A 21,727-nucleotide genomic window follows, 5' to 3' on the forward strand; every position below is an offset into this window, starting at 1 on the left:
GAGACATGGACCCTTTAACCCCTTAATTACCGGGGACGTATTAGTACGCATATTTGCGTACTGCCCGTTCAGTGAGGGCTGCTGCGCTGAGCCCTCACTGAAGGGAGCACATGTCAGCTGATTCTTACAGCTGACATGTGCCCGCAACAGCCGCGGGTGGAATCGCGATCCACCCGCGGCTGTTAACATGTTAAATGCCGCTGTCAATCTCTGACAGCAGCATTTAACGCGCGCTTCCGGGTAGCGCGTCATAAGCCCCGCCCACCGGCTACCACGTCACGTGATCGCGGGTTGCCGATGGGTGGGCATGACAACCCAGGGTCTGACGCCTGTGGTTGTCATGATCTTGTCGCTATGAGCGCCACCTAGTGGTCGGCGCTCATAGCACAGGACCATTTCTGCTGCATGCAGGGGACCTGCTCGTCCCCTGTATGTAGCAGAGGCGATCGGATAGTTGCTGCTTCTAGTCTCCTATGGAGACTATAGAAGCATGCAAAAAGTAAAAAAAAAAAAAAGTTTTTAAAAATATAAAAAATAAAAAAAAATATAAAAGTTTAAATCACCCCCCTTTTGCCCCATTCAAAATAAAATAAACCCCACATAGACATATTTGGTATCGCCGCGTTCAGAATCGCCCGATCTATCAATACAAAAAAAGAATTAATCCGATCGGTAAACGGCGTAACGAGAAAAAAAAAATTTAAACGCCAGAATTACGTTTTTTGGTCGCCGCAAAATTGCAATAAAATGCAATAACGGGCGATCAAAACATCGGATCTACCCCAAATGTTATCAATAAAAATGTCAGCCCGGTGCGCAAAAAATAAACCATCAACCAGCCCCAGATCACGAAAAATGGAGACGCTACGGGTCTTAGAAAATGGCGGTATTTTTTATTTTTATTTTTTTACCAAATTTTGGAATTTTTTTTCACCACTTAAATATAAAAGAACCTATACATGTTTGGTGTCTATGAACTCGTAATGACCTGTAGAATAAGAAGGGCAGGTCAGTTTTAGCATTCAGTGAACGTGGTAAAAAAAATAAATAAAAAACAACTGTGGTATTGCACTTTTTTTGCAATTTTACCTCACTTGGAATTTTTTTCCCGTTTTCCCGTACAGGATATGGTAAAACTAGTAATGGCGTTGAAAAGTACAACTCGTCCCGCAAAAAATAAGCCCTCACATGGCCATATTGACCAAAAAATAAAAACGCTATGGCTCTGGGAACAAGGGGAGCAAAAACGAAAATGCAAAAACGGAAAATGCTCCGGGGCTTAAGGGGTTAAGCAGGCTCTCATCCTTATAGAAATGCCAAACATGTGGATGCGATATGTGGTTTAGGTACACTGTGGTGCTCAGAAGGGAAGGGGGCACTTGGACTTGGGAGTGCAAAATTAGCTGGAATTCTTTTGGGGGGTGGGAAGCCATAGCACTTTTCCAGAGCCTTTGTGCTACAAGTAATGTGGAAGCCTCCTATATTTCGATATACAGAGGACAAACCCGAGTGGGAACTTGCTTTTTTTGTGGATAGAGCTGAAGCTTTTATTGGGAACATTTTACATAACATTTGGGATCACATTTATCCGGCGCACTACGCCGAGCACTTACATCAGAGTTTCCATCTAAATCTCAGTGACATGATTCAGATGAAACCCCTGAGGGATCCATTCACTATAATGAGGCAGCAGTTACTCTGGACTCCTTCTGGCCTCTGTTCAGCGGTCTCATTTTCAGAGGTGCACAAAACTCTGGTCGACAGCGCTTTTATGCACGCTTAAAAAAGATGTACACTGTTGGATCATAGGACAGACTGTGTCCACAGTGCCTCCATCTGCCTCATTATAGGGAATCTTCCGCCGAGGGTTCCATCTGAATCACATATTTCAGAAAATTTACACAGAAACCCCGGCGTACAGCGTGGTCTTTGGGAGGCAGAATGAACAAATCAAAAGCAGGTGAAGAATTAGTTTTATTTATTTATTTTTTATGCCGTTTCTCGTGCGGTATAAGTGATTAGATGGCTTTATGCTTCGGGTTGGTGTGATTACAGCGATATTAGATTTATATAGGTTTTTATGGTTGGCTACGATCACACACTAAACGCTTTTTATTGCAAAAATAAAGTTGTTGCATCACCATATTTTGAGAGGTATACTTTTTCCATATTTCTGCCGACAGTCATGTGACGGCTTGTTCTTTGCGGGACGAGTTGACTTTATTGGTATCATTTTTGAGCACATGACATCTTTGATCACTTTCTTTTCCAATTTTTGGGAGGCAGAATTGACAAAATCTAGCAATTCACGGACTGTTTATGCCATTCACCGTGCGGTAAAAGTGAGGACAGCTTTTTTTCCTTCGGGTCTTTACGATCACAGTGATACCTCATTTATACATACATACATATATATATACATACATATATATATACATATACATACATATATATATACACACATATATATATATACACATATACATACATATATATATATACATACATATACACATATATATATATATATATATATATATATATATATATACACACACATTATATTTTTTTTAGGTTTTGCTGCTTTTATGCAATAAGAACTATTTTACAGAAAAAAAATGTTTTTTTGCATTGCTATATTTTGAGAGCTATAACTTTTTTATTTCTCCGCTGACGGAGCTACCAGCTTGTTTTATTCGGGATAAGATGGGGTTTTCAGTGATACCATTTATATTTCCATTCAACTTTTTGATCGCGTTTTATTCCACTTTTTATTCAAAGGTATGATGAAAGAGCATAGTTTTTTGCCACTTTATAATTATTATTTATTTATTTTTATTTTTTTTTACAGTGTTCACTATAAGGGTTAACTAGTGCAACAGTTTTACAGGTCAGGTCGTTCCGGATGCGGAGATACCAAAATATGTGCACTTTTGTTTATTTTTTTTTACATAAATATATTTAATGGTATATTTATTTCATTTTATTTGTTCTTTATTTTGTGACTTTTTTTAAAGCTTTTTTACTTAGTCCATCTATGCTGCATTGACATAAGCCTCTTAGACCATGGTCTGAGCATGGTCTAACAGGCTTGCTGTAGCTGGCTGGCCTGGAGGTCATCATGATGACCTTGGGGTGCCATGACAAGAATCAGGCCCTCACGATTGGAAGGTAGAGGGGAGCCCCCTACCTCTCCCAGTCTATTAAATGCTGTGGTCAATATCGATCTCATCTAGGGGGTTAAATGGCCTGGGGCGGTGCAGACACTGCTCCTGGCAGTGACAGCCGGGTCTCGGCTTTACCTTAAACAGTGGCGATTGCAGCTCATCTGTCCGCACGAACGCCATGACGCACCAAAGGCCGGGAACCCCTATCAAACCATGACGTATGGGTACGTACAAAGGTTGTGAGAGGTTAAGCCACTGAGACCTGGCTTGGTGCTGAGTGAATAAACCATTTAAGTTAACAATTTTTGGGGGCCACAGACTATTTTAGACAATAACTTCCTGACATTTCAAGAAGAGCTTACTGCGATTTCCTTATTGTCAGAGGCAGGATTAAAATTGAAAGGCAACACAGCTGATAACATAGGATCGACTGTTCAGAATAGGCAAAGTCACAGCTAACCCTGCTCCCCCTCTCTTTACAATCACTTTCGCACACCGCTCATTAGATGCAGTCATTGTGGATTTTCTGAAAAAGTTAGGTCTCAATTTATAGGTTTATATACACTGCTCAAAAAAATAAAGGGAACACTCAAATAACACATCCTAGATCTGAATGAATGAAATATTCTCATTGAATACTTTGTTCTGTACAAAGTTGAATGTGCTGACAACAAAATGACACAAAAATAATCAATGGAAATCAAATTTATTAACCAATGGAGGCCTGGATTTGGAGTCACCCCCAAAACTAAAGTGGAAAAACACACTACAGGCTGATCCAACTTTGATGTAATGTCCTTAAAACAAGTCAAAATGAGGCTCAGTATTGTGTGTGGCCTCCACGTGCCTGTATGACCTCCCTACAACACCTGGGCATGCTCCTGATGAGGTTGCGGATGGTCTCCTGTGAGATCTCCTCCCAGACCTGGACTAAATGATCGGCCTACTCCTGGACAGTCTGTGGTGCAACATGACGTTGGTGGATGGAGCGAGACATGATGTCCCAGATGGAGGGGGCCGTAGGAGGGCAACAACCCAGCAGCAGGACCGCTACCTCCTCCTTTGTGCAAGGAGGAACAGGAGGACCACTGCCAGAGCCCTGCAAAATGACCTCCAGCAGGCCACAAATGTGCATGTGTCTGCATAAATGGTTAGAAACCGACTCCATGAGGGTGGTATGGGGGCCCGACGTCCACAGATGGGGGTTGTGCTCACAGCCCAACACCGTGCAGGACGCTTGGCATCTGCCACAGAACACCAGGATTGGCAAAGTCGCCACAGGAACCCTGTGCTCTTTGCAGATGAAAACAGGTTCACACTGAGCACGTGACAGAGTCTGGAGACGCCGTGGAGAGCGATCTGCTGCCTGCAACATCCTTCAGCATGACCGGTTTCGCAGTGGGTCAGTAATGGTGTGGGGTGGCATTTCTTTGGAGGGCCGCACAGCCCTCCATGTGCTCGCCAGAGGTAGCCTGACTGCCATTAGGCACAGAGACGAGATCCTCAGACCCCTTGTGAGACCATATACTGGTGCGGTTGGCCCTGGGTTCCTCCTAATGCAGGACAATGCCAGACCTCATGTGGATGGAGTGTGTCAGCAGTTCCTGCAAGATGAAGGCATTGAAGCTATGGACTGGCCCGCCCGTTCCCCAGACCTGAATCCGATTGAGCACATCTGGGACATCATGTCTCGCTCCATCCACCAACGTCACGTTGCACCACAGACTGTCCAGGAGTTGGCGTATGCTTTAGTCCAGGTACGAGAGGAGATCTCACAGACCATCTGCAACCTCATTAGGAGCATACCCAGGCGTTGTAGGGAGGTCATACAGGCATGTGGAGGCCACACACAATACTGAGCCTCATTTTGACTTGTTTTAAGGACATTACATCAAAGTTGGATCAGCCTGTAGTGTGTTTTTCCACTTTAATTTTGGGGGTGACTCGAAATCCAGGCCTCCATTGGTTAATAAATTTGATTTCCATTGATTATTTTTGTGTCATTTTGTTGTCAGCACATTCAAATTTGTACAGAACAAAGTATTCAGTGAGAATATTTCATCCATTCAGATCTAGGATGTGTTATTTGAGTGTTCCCTTTATTTTTTTGAGCAGTGTATTATATCAGAAATATGGTTGTAAAATAAAAAAAAAGCAAGGAGGAACTAAAATCAGCCAGCTACTCCAAAATGGGTGGAGCAGGGGCGGGGCGATGCTCACTCCTCATACTCATGAGGATCTGTGCCCCGGAGGTCTAAAAATTGGTCAAATCAATGGAAACCGTGCTAAAATGACATGGGAACAGCATGGTGAAGACCCCTGGAAGAATCTCTGAATCCCAGGTCGCTGCTGTGAACAATGTGGTCCGAGTATTACACCACTTTTACAGATTGACAATAAAACACACAAAAACAAAGTTAAATGGACAGTCCTGTAAAAAATGTTAAACATTCTTTCCAGGGTAATGACTATATAAGGCAAAATAAATAACAGAAAAAAAAATGCTCCTCCACACCTTAAGCTATGTTCGTACGTAGTGTTTTTGCACATTCGCATTGCTTTCAACGGTGAAAAATACATTCACCAGTAAATGTCATTTTAACATTTTACTACCTTATCTGGCCATGTGGTGTGTGAGACATGATCAGGCAAATCCTGTTTCATTTATGAAGGAGGGACTGTGAAAGTCACAAAGCCTATTTTTACAGGGCCATCAGAAGGCCCTTACTATTGTTAGATGGCCATCAACCGGCTATGCTTTGCATAGCCTTATATTGTTACTGCAATATCCATCTGAGGTGGTGAAATTTTCTCATATATTGTGTAAAGTTTGAAATTTGGATGTCCAGCAGGCGGCCCTCACAATTTATAGAGTGCCAGCAGGCGGCCTCCATTATTTTTAGAGGGCCAGCAGGCGCCTTGGGGACAGATGAGACCAAGATAGAGATTTTTAGTAAAGCACATCATTCAACTGTTTACTGTAAATGAGATGAGGCCTACAAATACAAGAACAGCACTTACAGTCAAATATGGTGGAGGTTCAAAGATATTTAGGGATCGTTTTCCTGCCTCTAGCACTGTGTGCAAGTCATCATGAAATGTGAATATTACCAAAGGATTTTGGGTCGCAATGTAGTACCCAGTGTCAAAGCTGGATTTGCATCCTAGGTCATGGACCTTCTAGCAGGACCGTGACCCCAAATATACTTCAAAGAAGCACCCAGAAATGGATGGAAACAAAGCACTGGAGAGCTATGAAGTGGTAATTCCAGCTTCAGTAGTGTCAAGTCTCCCACAACTACCTCTTATGTACAGAAGCTATAGAGAAACTGCGAATGACATTAAAATCATTAAATTTTGTTAACTCTGATTAATTTCTGAACACAGATCACCGTAAAAAATATGAATCTGTCAATGAGTGCATGGAAAAAAAAATCAATCTAGTTATGGACTGAGGAAGAGATGTATGCGACCAGAATGAACACTCATTTCCAGCAGATCTTACCACCTAGCACCTGTCGCTATTCTAAATGCAGTTAACAGCGGTATTAATAGGGAATAGAATATAGATTTTTTTGCAGCAGCAGCACGGAGTATAAAGCAATAATCCCTGGCTGGATCCATGTAAAACACTATTCATAGTGCGATAGCTCACCCGTGCGCAAATTTCAGATGAGAGGTAATATTATAGAAGATAAAATAGATTTTAACCAGCCTCGAATGTTGTTTTTGGGTATGGGGCAGCACCAAACTGAAGGAAAGCACGCAACCCTGCCTGCTTTGATGAATATCTGAGTGCAGATTGTATTAAAAATTATTAAGGAGTGGGTCTCCTATTCTGCTATTGCGTATGCTGTAAGTGCAGGGGCTGCCAAAAATTAGGACGCACTCCAATACCACTTTGATGAGGCGTAGTGGAGGGCCTCAGTGACATTTTTTTCCCATTATTGAGTGCGTCTCCAAGACTGGTAATGCCTATGCACTAAGTGCATGGACTGAAAAACATTTATCTCTGGGGAATATACCTAAATATTTTATAGAATGTTAGAGGTAGGCCTCTAAAAATAGTTCCTACGGGCATTACAAACACCCTTAAAAAAAAAAAAATGTGGGTGTTGGATGATGGTCACCCTGTTGATATGGTAGCGGAGGATGAGGAGAAGGAGGACAACATAAAAGATGAAATCCTGAAGGGTATACCTACGTCTGGGTGTGAAAGTTAAAACACCCCTTAATCATTGCATACTCCGTTCACACTGAAATCTTCAGCTATATAGGTCATGTCCTGCCAAGACCCCTTTACTGGACTCCTACATTTTTCCCTCTGGGTAGTCCAGTTTCCTTCCACACTCCAGAGACATACTGATTGGAAATTTAGTTTTTGAGCTCCAATGGGGGATCGGTGATGCTGATGTTTGTAAAGTGCTGTGGAATTAATGGTGAGTAAAATAACTTTATAAAATAGCCGAAAACCCCTTTAAATCATGGTTCATGGAAGTAAACTAGCAGTTCTAAATCAATCCAACTTAAAAGCAGATATTCTCCCTTTACAAGGAACCTTTTGATCATGGGCATCACATGTAATTTCTCTTTTCTCTGGCACTTCCAGCAAGCTACTTCCCCCAATATACACTACTCACAAAACATTAGGGATATTGGGCTTTCGGGTGAAATTTATGGAAATGTAAAAAGTTCACGCTACAGTGATATTTTAATTATGAAAGTAGGGCATTTAAGTAGAAGCATGCAATGGCGATTTCCTCATCTCAAACAATTTATTGAAACAAAAATCAACAACAGTAGTGGGTATACCCAAAAAATGTCAGTCTCAATAACTTAACATGTGGCCTTGAACATCAATTACAGCTTGACGACCTCTCATGCTGTTCACAAGTCAAATTATTTTCTGACACATGGCATCCCACTCTTCTTGAAGGGCGGCCCTGAGGTCATTGATTTTCTGGGGTACAGAGTTATGAGCCTCTACATGGCTACTTAGCTGATCCCATAGGTTTTCTATGGGATTCAGGTCTGGAGAAAGTGCAGACTACTCCATTTGAGGTACCCCAGTCTCCAGCAGCAGGTCCCCAATTATTCGACCTCAATGAGCTGGAGCATTGTCATCCATGACAATGAAATTAGGCCTGTGTTGTTCATGCAGAGGCACAATGACCAGATTCATTATGTTATTCAAGTAGTAGAGGCTTGTCACTATACCATTCACAAAGTGTAGGGCAGTTCTGTATTGACTAGACACACCGGCCCACACTACCACCACCAAAGGCTCGTCTGGTGATAACAATGGCTGAAGCATAGCACTCTCCTTGATGTCTCCAACATAGTTGGCGGCCATCATTTCCGCTTAGTGTGAATCGACTTTTATCAGTGATCAGCACTGAGGCCCACTGGTCCCTCGTCCAGTGTAGATGCTCCCTGGCCCATGCAGGACTGATGCCTGTGCCTGGTGGTGTGGTCAGGTATCCTTGCAGGTCGTCTAGCATGCAGACTACGCTGATGTAAGCGGTTTTGAATGGTCTGACGTGACACTTGGGTGCCTCACACCTCCCTTAAATGTGCCTGCAGTTTTGTGGCATTCATCATCCATTTCCAAAGGGCATTGTTCACAATGAAGCAGTCATCAGTGAGGAAGGGATGTGGCGAAAGGACGTCAAATTCTCTGCCTTTCTGTGACTCTTCCAGTCTCAGTATCTCTGTTGCAACCTGCTGATGACACTCTAAGTACAGTGGCCACTTCAGTTTTAGAGCATCCTGCGTGAAGCCTCTCAATGGCGAGGTGCTGTTGATCAATTGCTCGCTGTCATCTTGGTCTCATGTCAAAATTGGATCAGCATGATGAAGAGGACTGTACCAATTCTAATTGAACCTCGAAATGTATTGACCGATTCATGGATCAAACACCTGTTGTGAATTTTGCCATTAACCACTTTAAAGCCCATAACGTACTAATACACGTCTGTGCCCTGGGACTTAAGAGCCTGACCCGTATTAGTACGTCATCGCGATCGCGCACACAGGCTGTATGGGCGCGATCGCCGCCGGGTGTCAGCTGATTGTCACAGCCGACACCCGGTACTATGTGCAGGGAGCGGTCCCGCACCGCTCCAGGCACATTAACCCCCGCAATGCTGCGATCGAAGTCGATCGCAGCATTGCGGTGGCTAAGGGGAGGTGATCGCAATACTCACCTCCTCTTCCAGCCTCCAGCGCTGTCTGCCGCGACTTCCCGGGTTTTGCCATGACGACCCGATGTCGTCATGACAACATCCGGGTCACCAGACAGCAGGAAGATTGTTTGGTCATGTGCAGTGCATGACCAAACAATCTTCTCACTGTGCAGTGCTGACTGCCTGCATGGCACAGGGATGGGGCTCCATCCCTATGCTATGCAGGCGATCAGAATAAAAAAAAAAAGAAAGTCCCATAGTGGGACAAAGTAAAAAAACCTTTCAGAAAGAGAAAAAAAAAATGAAAAAAAAAATTGTAAAAATAAAAAAAATAAAAAAAAAAAAATAAAAAAAAAATCCACCAAAAATAAAAATATAATGTACCCATCAATAAATATTATGAAAAAAAAACACACCAAACAATAAAAGTACACATATTTGGTATTGCCGCGTCCGTAACGACCTGACCTATAAAACTGTCCCACTAGTTTACCCCTTCAGTGAACACAGAAAAAAAAATAAAAACTAAGCAAAAAACAATATCAAAATACTGCCAAACAAAAAATGGAACACGCGATCAAAAAGACGAATATAAATAAAAATTGTACCGCTGAAAACGTCATCTTGTCCCGCAAAAAAGCCGCCATACAGCTCCATCATCCGAAAAATAAAAAAAGTTATAGCTCTCAGAGTAAAGCGATGCAAAAAAATATTTTTTTCTATAAAATAGCTTTTACTATGTAAAAGCGCCAAAACATAGAAAAACGATATAAATGTGGTACCGCTGTAAATGTACTGACCCGAAGAATAAAGCTACCTTATCAATTTTACCACACGCGGAGTAGAATAAAAAAAAACAAAAAAAAAAAACAATTCCTGAATTGTTGTTTTTTGTTTATTGTGCCTCCCAAAAGCTGGAATAGAAAGCAATCAAAAAATGTCACCAATAACAACGTCAACTCATCCCGCAAAAAACAAGCTGTCACATGAATCTGTTGGCCAAAATATGGAAAAATTATAGCTCTCAAAATATGGAGATGCAAAAACTAGATTTTACAAAATAGGTGTCTTTTAGTGTGTGACAGCTGTCAATCATAAAAACCCGATATCATCCTGGTATCTCTGTAGTCGCACCGACCCGAAGAATAAGGTCGTCTAATCACTTATACTGCACTAGGAACAGCGTAAAAAATAAACACTAGGGCTGGGGTTGGGGTTGTGCTAATGTTACCGTTGGGGTTAGGGTTGTTTTCTTTTTCAAAAGTAAAAAAAGAAAAAAAAAAAAGATGACGATATGGCAACTAGTGTTTAACGCAAGTGCTCGCTACTTGAGTTTGCATCAGGTGCTCGGGTATGCATGGAGTATCGTGGGTGCTCGAGTCTCTGCCCCATATGCTTCGCGGCCAAAAAAACCTCGCAGGGATTGCCTGCCATGCACGAGCAATCCCCGCATGTTTGTTTTGGGGTGTCTAATAACCGTGAAACATGCAGGCGGGGACTCTAGCATTTCACTTGAGCACCCGTGATACATGGTGCATACCTGAGTACCCGATGCAGACTCAAGTAGCGAGCACGTGCGCTCAAGAGTAATGACAACTTATTCAATATGATGACCTAATGTCATCAAATTCTGTGTCATACCTCTGGGTTCAAAATGTTCACTATACCCCTTGATAAAATCCTTGAGGGGTGTAGTTTCCAAAATGGGGTCACTTGTGGGGGGTTTCAACTATTTAGGCACATCAGGGGCTCTCCAAACGCGACATGGTGTCCGCTCACGATTCCAGCCAATTTTGCGTTCAAAAAGTCACACAGTGCTCCTTCCCTTCTGAACTCTGCCGTGTGCCCAAACACTGTATTTTCCCCACATATGGGGTATTGGCGTACTCAGGAGAAATTGCACAAAAGTTTTTGGGGTCCATTTTCTCCTCTTACCCTTGTGAAAATAAAAAAATTGGTGCTAAAACATTTTTGTGGAAAAAGTTTGATTTTTTTTTATTTTCACAGCTCCATGTTATAAACTTCTGTAAAGGACTTGGGGGTTCAAGGTGCTCACCACACATCTAAATAAGTTCCCTGAGGGGTCTAGTTTCCAAAATGGTGTCACTTGTGGGTGGTTTCCACTGTTTAGGCACATCAGGGGCTCCCCAAATGCAACATGGCGTCCGCTAATTATTCAAGCAAATTTTACATTCAAAAAGTCAAATGGCGCTCCTTCCATTCCGAACCGTGCCGTGCGCCCAAACAGTGGTTTTCCCCCACATATGGGGTATCTGCTTACGCTAGAGAAACTGCACAACAAATTTTGGTGTCCATTTTTTCCTGCTACCCGTGAAAATAAAAAAAATTGGGTCTAAGTAACATTTTTGTGAAAAAAGTTAAATGTTCATTTTTTTCTTCCACATTCCAAAAATTCCTGTGAAGCACCTGAAGGGTTGATAAAGTTATTGAATGTGGTTTTGAGCACCCTGAGGGCTGCAGTTGTTAGAATGGTGTCACTTTTGGGTATTTTCTGTTATAAAGACCACTTAAAGTGACTTTAAATATGATGGGGTCCCTAAAAAAATGGTTTTGTAAATTTTGTTGGAAAAATGAGAAATCGCTGGTCAACTTTTAACCCTTATAGCTCCCCAATAAAAAAAAAAATTTTGGTTCCAAAATTGTGCTGATGTAAAGTAGACATGTGGGAAATGTCATTTATTAACTATTGTGTGTGACATTCTCTGATTTAAGGGCATAAAAATTAAAATTTTGAAAATGGCAACATTTTCGCCAAATTTCGTTGTTTTTTTTCACAAAAAGTAAAGGGGCTGAATAATATTGCACGCCCCACTTTTCAGTTTTTAATTTGTTAAAAAAAGTTTAAAATATCCAATAAATTTCGTTCCACTTCAAGATTGTGTCCCACTTGTTGTTGATTCTTCCCAAAAAAATTAGAATTTTATATCTTTATGTTTGAAGCCAGAAATGTGGCAAAAGATAGAAAAGTTCAAGGGGGCCAAATACTTTCACAATGCACTGTATCTGCAGGTTAGTACAGTTCTTTTTTACATGACAGTTTCCCTTTAAGCTAAGCTTATTCAATTGGGATTACGGTAATTAAACAAAAACAAGCTGGCCACATACAAAAACCCATGTATTTCCTTACAGGTAGGCTCTGATAAGGAGCCTGCTGAAAACACTTCCTGAAAGGACAGAGGTTTTTCCTGATGAAGGGTCTCCACTTCGAAACGCATTGACTAAAACCGCATTTCAACTATTCCTGTCTCCAGCTCATCTCTGGAACATTAGCAGAGTGGATTTTTACCCACCTTTTTCCAGCCTCATAAGTTCCTGAAAAGGTCAGGAAGTAGGAGTAAAAGAGCCCCAGTGGCCACTGAAAATTTGCTACATTAACAATTTTTCTTTTTTAAAGATTGTGAAAAAAAAACAAAAACAATTTTTTTTTATTTTTTTAAAAAGTACATGCAATACGAAAACCTGATTCAAAGGGACATTCTCAAGTTGTCTCTTGAGCAGTTAAGAGTAGAGCAGTTTCCTTACTACCTGGTTTCTAGCAGGGCAGGTTTTCTTCCACGAGTGACCTATATGGTGTAGAGCAGACCTAGGTAAAGTGCAACCCATGTGCCACATGTGGCACTTTGGTTGTTCCTGTGTGGCCTAAGGACCAGGACAGCAAAATGGCTGCATTCAGTGACGTCCCTCAACACACGGTGACCCCCTGTCTAGCGCCTCGCTTTCACTGGTATCTACAACCTCAGGGGGCTCTGTAGGGACATCATACTGAGTGGAAGGGCTCTGTGGGGACATTTGTAGGGGGAGGCTTTGTGGGGACATACCATGCAGCAGGGCTGTGTGGGAATATACTGAGTGGAGGTTCTGTGGAGATCTCTGTATGGTGAAATCATACAGTAGGGGGGGCTTTGTGGGGACATGTGTGAGGGGACATTATTCTGTGTGGGAGGCTTTGTGGGGACATCATATTGTCTTGTGAGCTGTCGAATAAGGTACAAAGGCTGAACAGGAACAGAATGATTTGCTGCTTTATATAAACGTTATAAAAACAGTAAGTGTTTTTTTTTATTTTTTTTATTAGCCGCTAAAGGGAAAAACACTTTACATGCATTAACAGTAGCAGTGAGTCACAACTTAATTCTGCTCAAGATTAAGTGATAAAAAATTATATAAAATAAAAATGAGCAGAATTAAAGTTTGGCCAATTAGTTCAGCCCTCCACAGCAGTCTTTAATATGGCCCCTTGGGAAAATTTATTTCCCTCCCCTAGTGAGGAGTAAAGAGATACTATTAGTAGAACAAGTTATGCTATAGAACGTTCAGGTACCAATGGTTTGTTCTGGAGTCTACACGGCTATTTACACAAAGATAAATCATTTGTATAAGCACACAGCTTTGGATATGGACAGCCATGATTAGATCGCTCTGAAAGCTGTAGTCTGGTGATGATGCAGGAGAGGGAGAAGGGTAAGGGAGGTGAGGAGATAACTGCTGTATAAAAATCAATGGGCTAGAGAGGTGGTTGGTATGTTAAGAGTTAACCTCTCATGGAATGTCCCTACTGCACACACTTGGCCTGGCTCCACAGAAACTAGTCATGAACTATGAAAGATAAAATCTCTCATTGCAAGAGAATGACAGCAAGTAGAAAAAATTGCAAACTTGCTTATTTTCATGCTAACTATTTAAAGCAATTTAAGAACTTAAAAACACCTTTTTAAATAAGTTACTTTTTGACGATAGCAAGAATTCATCAGCCTAAAGCAAAGCTGTATAAGTTGAATGATTTTTTGTAGAAAAATAAAATTTGAATGCAGCTGGTTTAGGCTACGTTCACATGTCCATTAATGATCTGTTAGAACGGATCCAGCAGCAATCAGTTGCCAAAAAAGTTGTGCAGACATACCTTTTTAGTCCATTTTTAAAACAACTAATTTGTTCGACCAGGTTTTTTTTTTAAAGATTGAAGCCTACGGAAAACAGATCCGTTAGTTAGCCATCTGTTTTCTTTCATTTGTAAATTATCTGTTTTTTGCTTACTGGATCCATTACAAATGGAAGAAAATGGATGGCTAATTAACGGATCCGTTTTCCATAGACTTAAATGATAAAAAAAAAAAAACGGATCCAGCTGAGATCAGTTTTTTAAAAACTGACTAAAAAGTTGTCTGCACGTCTTTTTTGCCAACAGGTTGCGGCTGGATCCGTTCTAACAGATCATTACTGGACATGTGAACATAGCCTTATAAAGAACTGTTCTACTAGCGTAAATATACAGTAACCTTTGTCACACTGAGTATTAATCTTATGACCATAGCAGGTTTTAGCTACTGTGTTGCGTGTGACAAAGTCAGTTCTAACTAAATATAATACAGTTTAACTAGCAAAAAGATTAATTCTTAACCTACCAAACTCTTCTGTAGCAGGCAGGTTGGATGGCATGGTTAGGATTCAGACTGCAGACTCCTCTTCCGTGCAAAGCAGTGGATAACTTAGGACTTACCTTCAGAAACAATGTAGCACAAAATGGTTCTAAAATAATACTGAAAATGAAAGACATTTTTATGGCAAAGCATTACAGATCTCTAATACCTAAAATCTTTGTTTCTGAATGGCAGAAAAATGGCTTAAATGATGAGACAGGCAGGTGATGAACATTTTTTTATTTACAAATATACTAAAATATCTCCGACAGTGAGTCACACCTGCTCCCCCACCCTCCCACCAAGGACCTGAAACGAATTCTCTTTTTTTCCTTTTTTAAAGTGCATGCAAAAAAGAATTAAAAGCCTTTGTTTTTTTTCATCGATTTTTTTAAACGTTTTCTTTTTATTGTAAGAAAATACACAGCTTGAAAACGTGGATAATGTAATATTTAAAAGACCAAAAAAGACAGGAGGGGACAGGGCAGAGGAAAAAAAAAATATCAAAAAAGATAGGGCTGATTGCGTTAAGATTTCCCATCTTTAAACACTGAACTGGAAAAGAATCCCTAGTCCCGGTTGAAAAAAAACAAACAAAAAAAAACAAAAAAGTATAATTACATAAATAAAAATAAAAACTATAAATAATAAACAAATGAGGGAGAGAGATAAAGGTTAATTTTCTGATCTGAATAACAGCTGTTAAAATACAATAAGAAAATATGTAAAATCTCTCCTTAAATTCATTCTATACAGAAAATACATGATTTTTGGCCACGGTCCCTGTGTGGTTTTTGTGCTAGTGGGACTGTGGGCGCTGGGATGCTGTGTGCACACACCCTCTGCTTAACAACTGTTACAGCAGCAAAACCAGTGGAGCAGAGCATTGCTTTGAATGGGCTGTGCTGATTCAGAGTCCACTCTCTGGCCAATTCAAAGGCTGAGGACTTGCAGAAAAAAAAAGTCTTTATGCTGAGCTGTAGAAGCCTGCACAATGAGGCTCTGCCAGGAGCATAAAAATGAAACACGTTTTTGCTTCAAGAAATTTTTGAGGCTGCAGACCATACAGACAATAAGCACCATCACACCCCCAGAACACTACTTTCTGCACTGCTCCAGAGGTGTGTAATGAGAGAACATGTACAGCATATACAAAAACAGTGAGGCATCAGTCCAATATATCCCACAAAGCCACCTTATAAGGTACTTTATGTACAGAACAACTTCACAGCAAAGAACAGCAGTACAACTTCTTTAGGACCATAAGTGCAAGAATATACCTAATAAAAGCACAATTAAAAGCTCCTTCATTTTACTCAGTAGTACTCGAGAGTTTGGTCTTTAGGCAGTGGTATCACATCTACCCATGGAGGCAGTGTTCACACACTGTAACACACTGCATAGTAATGACAATGGTAAAACGCACACACTAAACACACACACAAACATTGTAGCACATCAATTACCAGAAAACATAAGTACTAGTTTCAGATTTCTAATAAATGTTGCAAGAATTTTGCATCTTCGGTGATTCTTATTTTAAATTAAAGTCTTGGAGTAAATAATGAGGATGGGTTACATTCTAGTAAATGCATCAGTAGATGGCAATGCATTTAATCACCATACGTGATGAGACCACTGGAAATAATAGACTGCCAAAGAGACTCAAAGAGCTTATGAGAATGCTTTACTGCCGCACAAAAAAAAACAAAACACCTTCAGTATTGAAGGATATGCTTCAGTGTTTAACATTGCATGTAACAGTAAAGTCTTTTGACCACTAAACAGCACAAATTCCGTAGAAGCAAAACAGAAAGAGGGCACAATGGTCTACCCACTGCCATCTGTATACTGCTAAAGGCATCACAAAGAGCAAAGACAATCATTCTTCCACCCCATTCCACACAATGTTAGCACCTTTACTTCAGAACAGGTTTGTTCGACAAAATGATACTGTTCCTTTGCTATAGAGAAAAAGCACTGCTGCATCACTAGTCATATGCCCCAACAGCAGCAACAAAATTACAGTACCATTATTCCTTTAAAGCAATGAACTATTTAGAGCTGCTTGGGAAAAGGTAAAAAGCCTGCAGCCACAAAGGTTTGTTCTTTTTTGTTACAAAGAGAGTGGGGCCCAAATGAGCACAGGAAAGGTGTGGATGTGTTCTAGGAGTGCACGAAATCATGCACCGCAGAAAGCTTATTCAACTCCATAATATTAGATTTACGTACCCAGTCCTGGTTTTACATTTCTATTCCAGCTTCTAGAAGATCTGTATAAATATTGCACTTACAATTCCCAGGCTTAGTTAATACATCATACACAAAACACCACCATTTTGTTTTTATGTTGGTCCAGAAATTTCCAATATTTCTTCAAACATTTCATTTAGCACAAATAATAAATCCATCTGTATCAATTTTCAGGTTTATTTGTGTATTATTGTGCCAATTCCCAAAAACTAAATACTGCAAAATATTGTATATGCTTTACCTTAAATTCAGGTTTCTCATCATTACAAGGATGCACTCAAAATGATGAAAACAATGATTTTTTTTTTTTCAGATACTGGCTTTGGTGTCCAAAAATCATCATCATCAATATAATGGTCAAATTTCCGTATAAAATATTCTGCTAATAGATTCATTCTATGAACGCAAAGCAAATGGTCATAAAAGAAGAAATCACAAAATGAAATTCGACTATTAGGAGTTTCAAAATTGTACACTTTTTATGTGACAGGTGCAGTGTGGCAAAAAATGTGTCTTTGTGAACATACAGTTACATATATCCATAAAGAACAGACGATTCTATGAATTAGTAACTGAACTGAATATGTACCAAAAGTGTAAATTCCAGAGGACGTCTTCCCTTTAATTCATGAGGACCAAGATGTACTAAGCCAGAGTAACTGAAGAAACCAGTAGTAATCTGAACAATTGAAACAGAATAAAGCTGTATTTGCCACGCTCAATGGCTGTGACAGGGACAAAAAAATAATTTGCAGGGGAAAAAAAAACCCCATGACATTAAATTTTATTGATTGAGACTTTCAGAATTGTCCCCCCACTCCCCCCTAGAGTCAAATGTTAATAGTAAAGTCTCCTACTCAATTGTGGCAAAAATACTTCGCAAAGTTTTTTTTTTTTCTTTTTTTTTTTTTCGGTTTTCTTTTTTTTAATAATATTCTGGAACAAATACAATACATTAAATTGTCTAACAGTATTTTCTTTACATACTTTTCATCTTCAAAAATATTCTCTCTATAGAAGATGCTTTAATTTTTTTTTTTTTTTGCATTTTTATTCATTTTTATGAATGCCTTAAAACGTTGCTCTTTGAGGAAACACTGACTCAGTACATCACAGCCATCGTCTATTCAATTTCAATGCCCCTTCCCAAAATAGAAAAGAAAAATCGGAGGAAAGGAAGAAAAAACAAACAAAAAAAACCCATTATATATACACACAATATACATGTATATATATTTATATAATTTGAAATTTCAAACATCCATCCCTCTTGCCCTCGCAACTTTCCAAATAAAATTTAGGGTGGGCCAAAACAAAAAGTAGTATTGAGAAATATATATATATATATATATATATATATATATATATATATATATATATATATATATATATATATATATATATATATATATATATATATATATATATATATATTTTTTTTTTTTTTTTCATTCAACCATTTCTATTCACAGTTTAATATTTTAAAATGAGGTGTTAATTCGTCTAAATCAGGACTAGGGAAGGAGAAATTTGTAAACCTTCCCCTGGAGTACTCTTTTCAAGTCCAGTTTTATAAGTGTTGTGTCTATACCTAGGCACATGAACTGACTGTGCTCAGGCAAGGACACTATAATACAACCTATTACAGCCATTGGAGGAGAGGGATGAAAAATACAATCATTTTTGTTACCAATGTTCAAACTGCTGTATTACCAGATACACAGTGTAAATAAACATTTTTTTCTTTTACATCCTGGTATACATTAGCAATATATTGCAAAGGTTTAGCAAAAGTTATCCTTTGGCACAATAAAGTACCAAAGCCTTTGAGTAAATAGTGTATTTTGGTCTTAATTTCCCAGCTGCCTTATGTCAGTAAAGAATACATCTGGTATATACATATAAGAAAACCAGGACTGGAGTAGAAAGTACTGCTGATTTAGAGCCAAAAGTGCATTGAAAATTCAAAGTCAATTTCTGCTCCTGCCAGCAAAAGTCTTCAAAATAATATGAAAAAAAAACTAAAAAAATAAAATAAAAAAAAAAAAAAACTAAAAAAAAAATGTAAAAAGAAAAAAAAAATTATATATTTTCACAAGACATTCTACCCACCCCATCTGCCCAAACAACCCCACCCCAGTTCTGCTTCTCCCCCCCCCAACAATATGTCTATATATATATACAACATGATTGGTTTCTGTAAAATGTATCAAACCTCAATAGTTTAATAAAATCTCTTCTTTTTTTATTCCTGACGAACAAATACCAAAAAAACAACAATGTTTAACGCAGCAGCAGTAACCTTAAGGCTGCAGTTTTATGCTTCTCTCTCTCTTGTATGTATTAAATTGTGTATATAATAATTATACATATATAAATATACATATATACATATGTATACACACACATATATATATATATTTGTATTTTTTTGCTTGTACTTTAACAGAACAAAATGTTTGTAGAAGCCAACACATATTCACATTTTTGTTGGCTCGTCATTATGGTTTTCTCCTCTTTTCTCTCTAGTCTCTCAAATGTGTTACTGAACATCAATAAATTAATCTCTTCATCCCTGAGTTTTAGTTTGAAGTGTGAGGCACTTTAGAAGATTGGAAGGTTCGTCTTCACTGGATACCGACCCAGCATAAGAGGTGTCTTCTTGGTAACCAAACTTCTGAAAGTGCCAAGAATGACCCCCACTCTTAAGGTAAAAGTCATCTTACTTAAAACACCACCACTAAATTGGCTCAGGGCTGAAGGGGTTAATCGCAGACTTTTACAACTGTTGTGCATCATGAGTTATGAAACCGATTGATATTGTGGCCAGCCATCTTCCACAAAGTAGGACTTTTCACTGTACTGCAGGACACATAGGCGAGTCCCAGCAGAGGAACTGTGAACACATAGCTTTCACCCCTCAAAGACACCAGGGACTCGCACCTCTCACCTTCGTCCAAATACAGGCTAATAGACACATAACCCTCACAAACCCTCCATTAGAGGCATAGGAAATACATACCTCTCAATCCTCACACTGAGATAAAAAGCACATACCGTTCACCATCTTCCCCAAGGAACATCATGGACAAAACTTTGAATAATCAAGTTATCTCTTTCCACAAAAGGGGTTATGAATAAAGGAAGAGTTGACACAAAACACAACTGTTACTTCAAGACTCCTTCCCGCTGTTTGAATCTTCGGTTTGTATAACAAGCACCAATGTTCTGATGGATTGAAAATTTGAGTGACAATCAGGGACACTTGAGAGGTATGCCAGGGAGCTTGCTCCGTGCTCAGATTTGCCCAGAGGCACCCTGGTGAGTAAAAAGAATTACAGGCACTAGTGTCCGACGGACGTCAGAGATAGATAGAGACAGAGAGAGGAAGAGAGAGAAAGAGAGAAAGGGAGGGAGAAAGAAGAGAGAGAGAGCACGCCCGTTAAAATGGGGAATGTACGTTTTGCAGGTTCTCCTTGCTGTCATTGTTAATAATATTATTGTTCTTTTATTTAAATGGCAAAAACTGGCCTCTCTCATCTATAGTCCTCCTTGGGATATTCTAACGTCACCAGATTTCCAAAGCCCATCCGTAAACTTTCCATATCGAAGGTTTCAATTTCTCTTTCTTGGCGTTCAAATAAATGCTTGATCCTCTCGCTGCGCTCCTTCTGAAGGGCTGCCAACTCTTCTTCAATCTAGAAGAAAGAAACCGCCCATTTATACTATAGAAAATTAGATCAGAATGTCATTTTTTTTTTCACCATATATGATAAAATATTCAAATTCTGCAATACTAAACTCTATAGATTTGTAAACCTGCATGAAGCTCAAGTTATTTTAGCATGAGGCTTTGTTTCTCATCCAAACATAGCAGGGTCCAGGGAGAAGGATGCTAAGTACTGCACCAGACAAAGTCATGGGCTGCAATGAACTGCAGCGACAGCACATTGTTTGGCATAGCTGGGAATTCTGGCCTTCGCCGATTGGCTGGATCCGTTCAGCCAGTCAGATGAGACCAGTAGTGACATCACCTGTTGCTAGGAGTTTCCAGCACAGGATTGTTGGTGAAGATGAGTAGCAGATTTTAAGAGTATGTATATTAATATAAAGCCTTCACTAGAGGATTGCATGTGTGCGCTGCAACGTCTCCTAATCTTGGCACCAAATTATTTATTAGAAGCAGCATTTATCGTTGCATGAGATTATAGTTACAAAGTCCTAATGGATCAAACACAGATGCAGAAAGAAGAACTTAGATTTATATTATTTAGGTTTATATGTGATCCATTCACAGTCAGTCAATGAATAAAATTAGCGTCTCTGGTCACGTACTGTCTTATGTCAAAAGATACATAAAAAGCACATTAAGAACATTACATCCTTCCAGTGATTGGCTGGGGTCTATGTGCCAGGACCCTCATCAATACCATGTTGTAAAGGGTGTCAATAACGTGTCAGTAGATAATTTCTAGAAGAGGAATATATATGGTAAATGCAGGAATGTCTGCGCCTGGAATGAGATTTTCTGGGATGTAAATATTCCATCATATATCAGACTTACTTTTAATGTCACGTTTTAGGTCAGCTCTACGGAGGGACTGTCAGCACAGAATGGCAGTTCCAACCAAGTACAGGTGCTCCGTGCACCCGTGACACAACCAAACATTTAATTACTGCTTCC

General features: G+C 39.6%; 1 protein-coding gene across 6 annotated transcripts in view; it reads right to left on the minus strand.

Moving 5' to 3' along the window:
• Positions 1-15,339: 15,339 nt before the first annotated feature.
• The window catches only part of TAOK3 (TAO kinase 3), a 203,266-nt gene continuing 196,878 nt past the window's right edge, over positions 15,340-21,727 (minus strand). For all 6 annotated transcript variants that reach the window (XM_073676389.1, XM_073676394.1, XM_073676393.1 and 3 more), the window contains one exon: positions 15,340-20,741. In XM_073676389.1, the coding sequence (XP_073532490.1) occupies positions 20,580-20,741 (162 nt within the window). In that variant the 3' untranslated portion in view covers positions 15,340-20,579. The remainder of the gene's footprint in view (positions 20,742-21,727) is intronic.

This window comes from Phyllobates terribilis, unplaced genomic scaffold, assembly GCF_046119375.1.
Source record: "Phyllobates terribilis strain yellow unplaced genomic scaffold, ASM4611937v1 Scaffold_1__5_contigs__length_1240528914, whole genome shotgun sequence".
NCBI classification, from domain to species: domain Eukaryota; kingdom Metazoa; phylum Chordata; class Amphibia; order Anura; family Dendrobatidae; genus Phyllobates; species Phyllobates terribilis.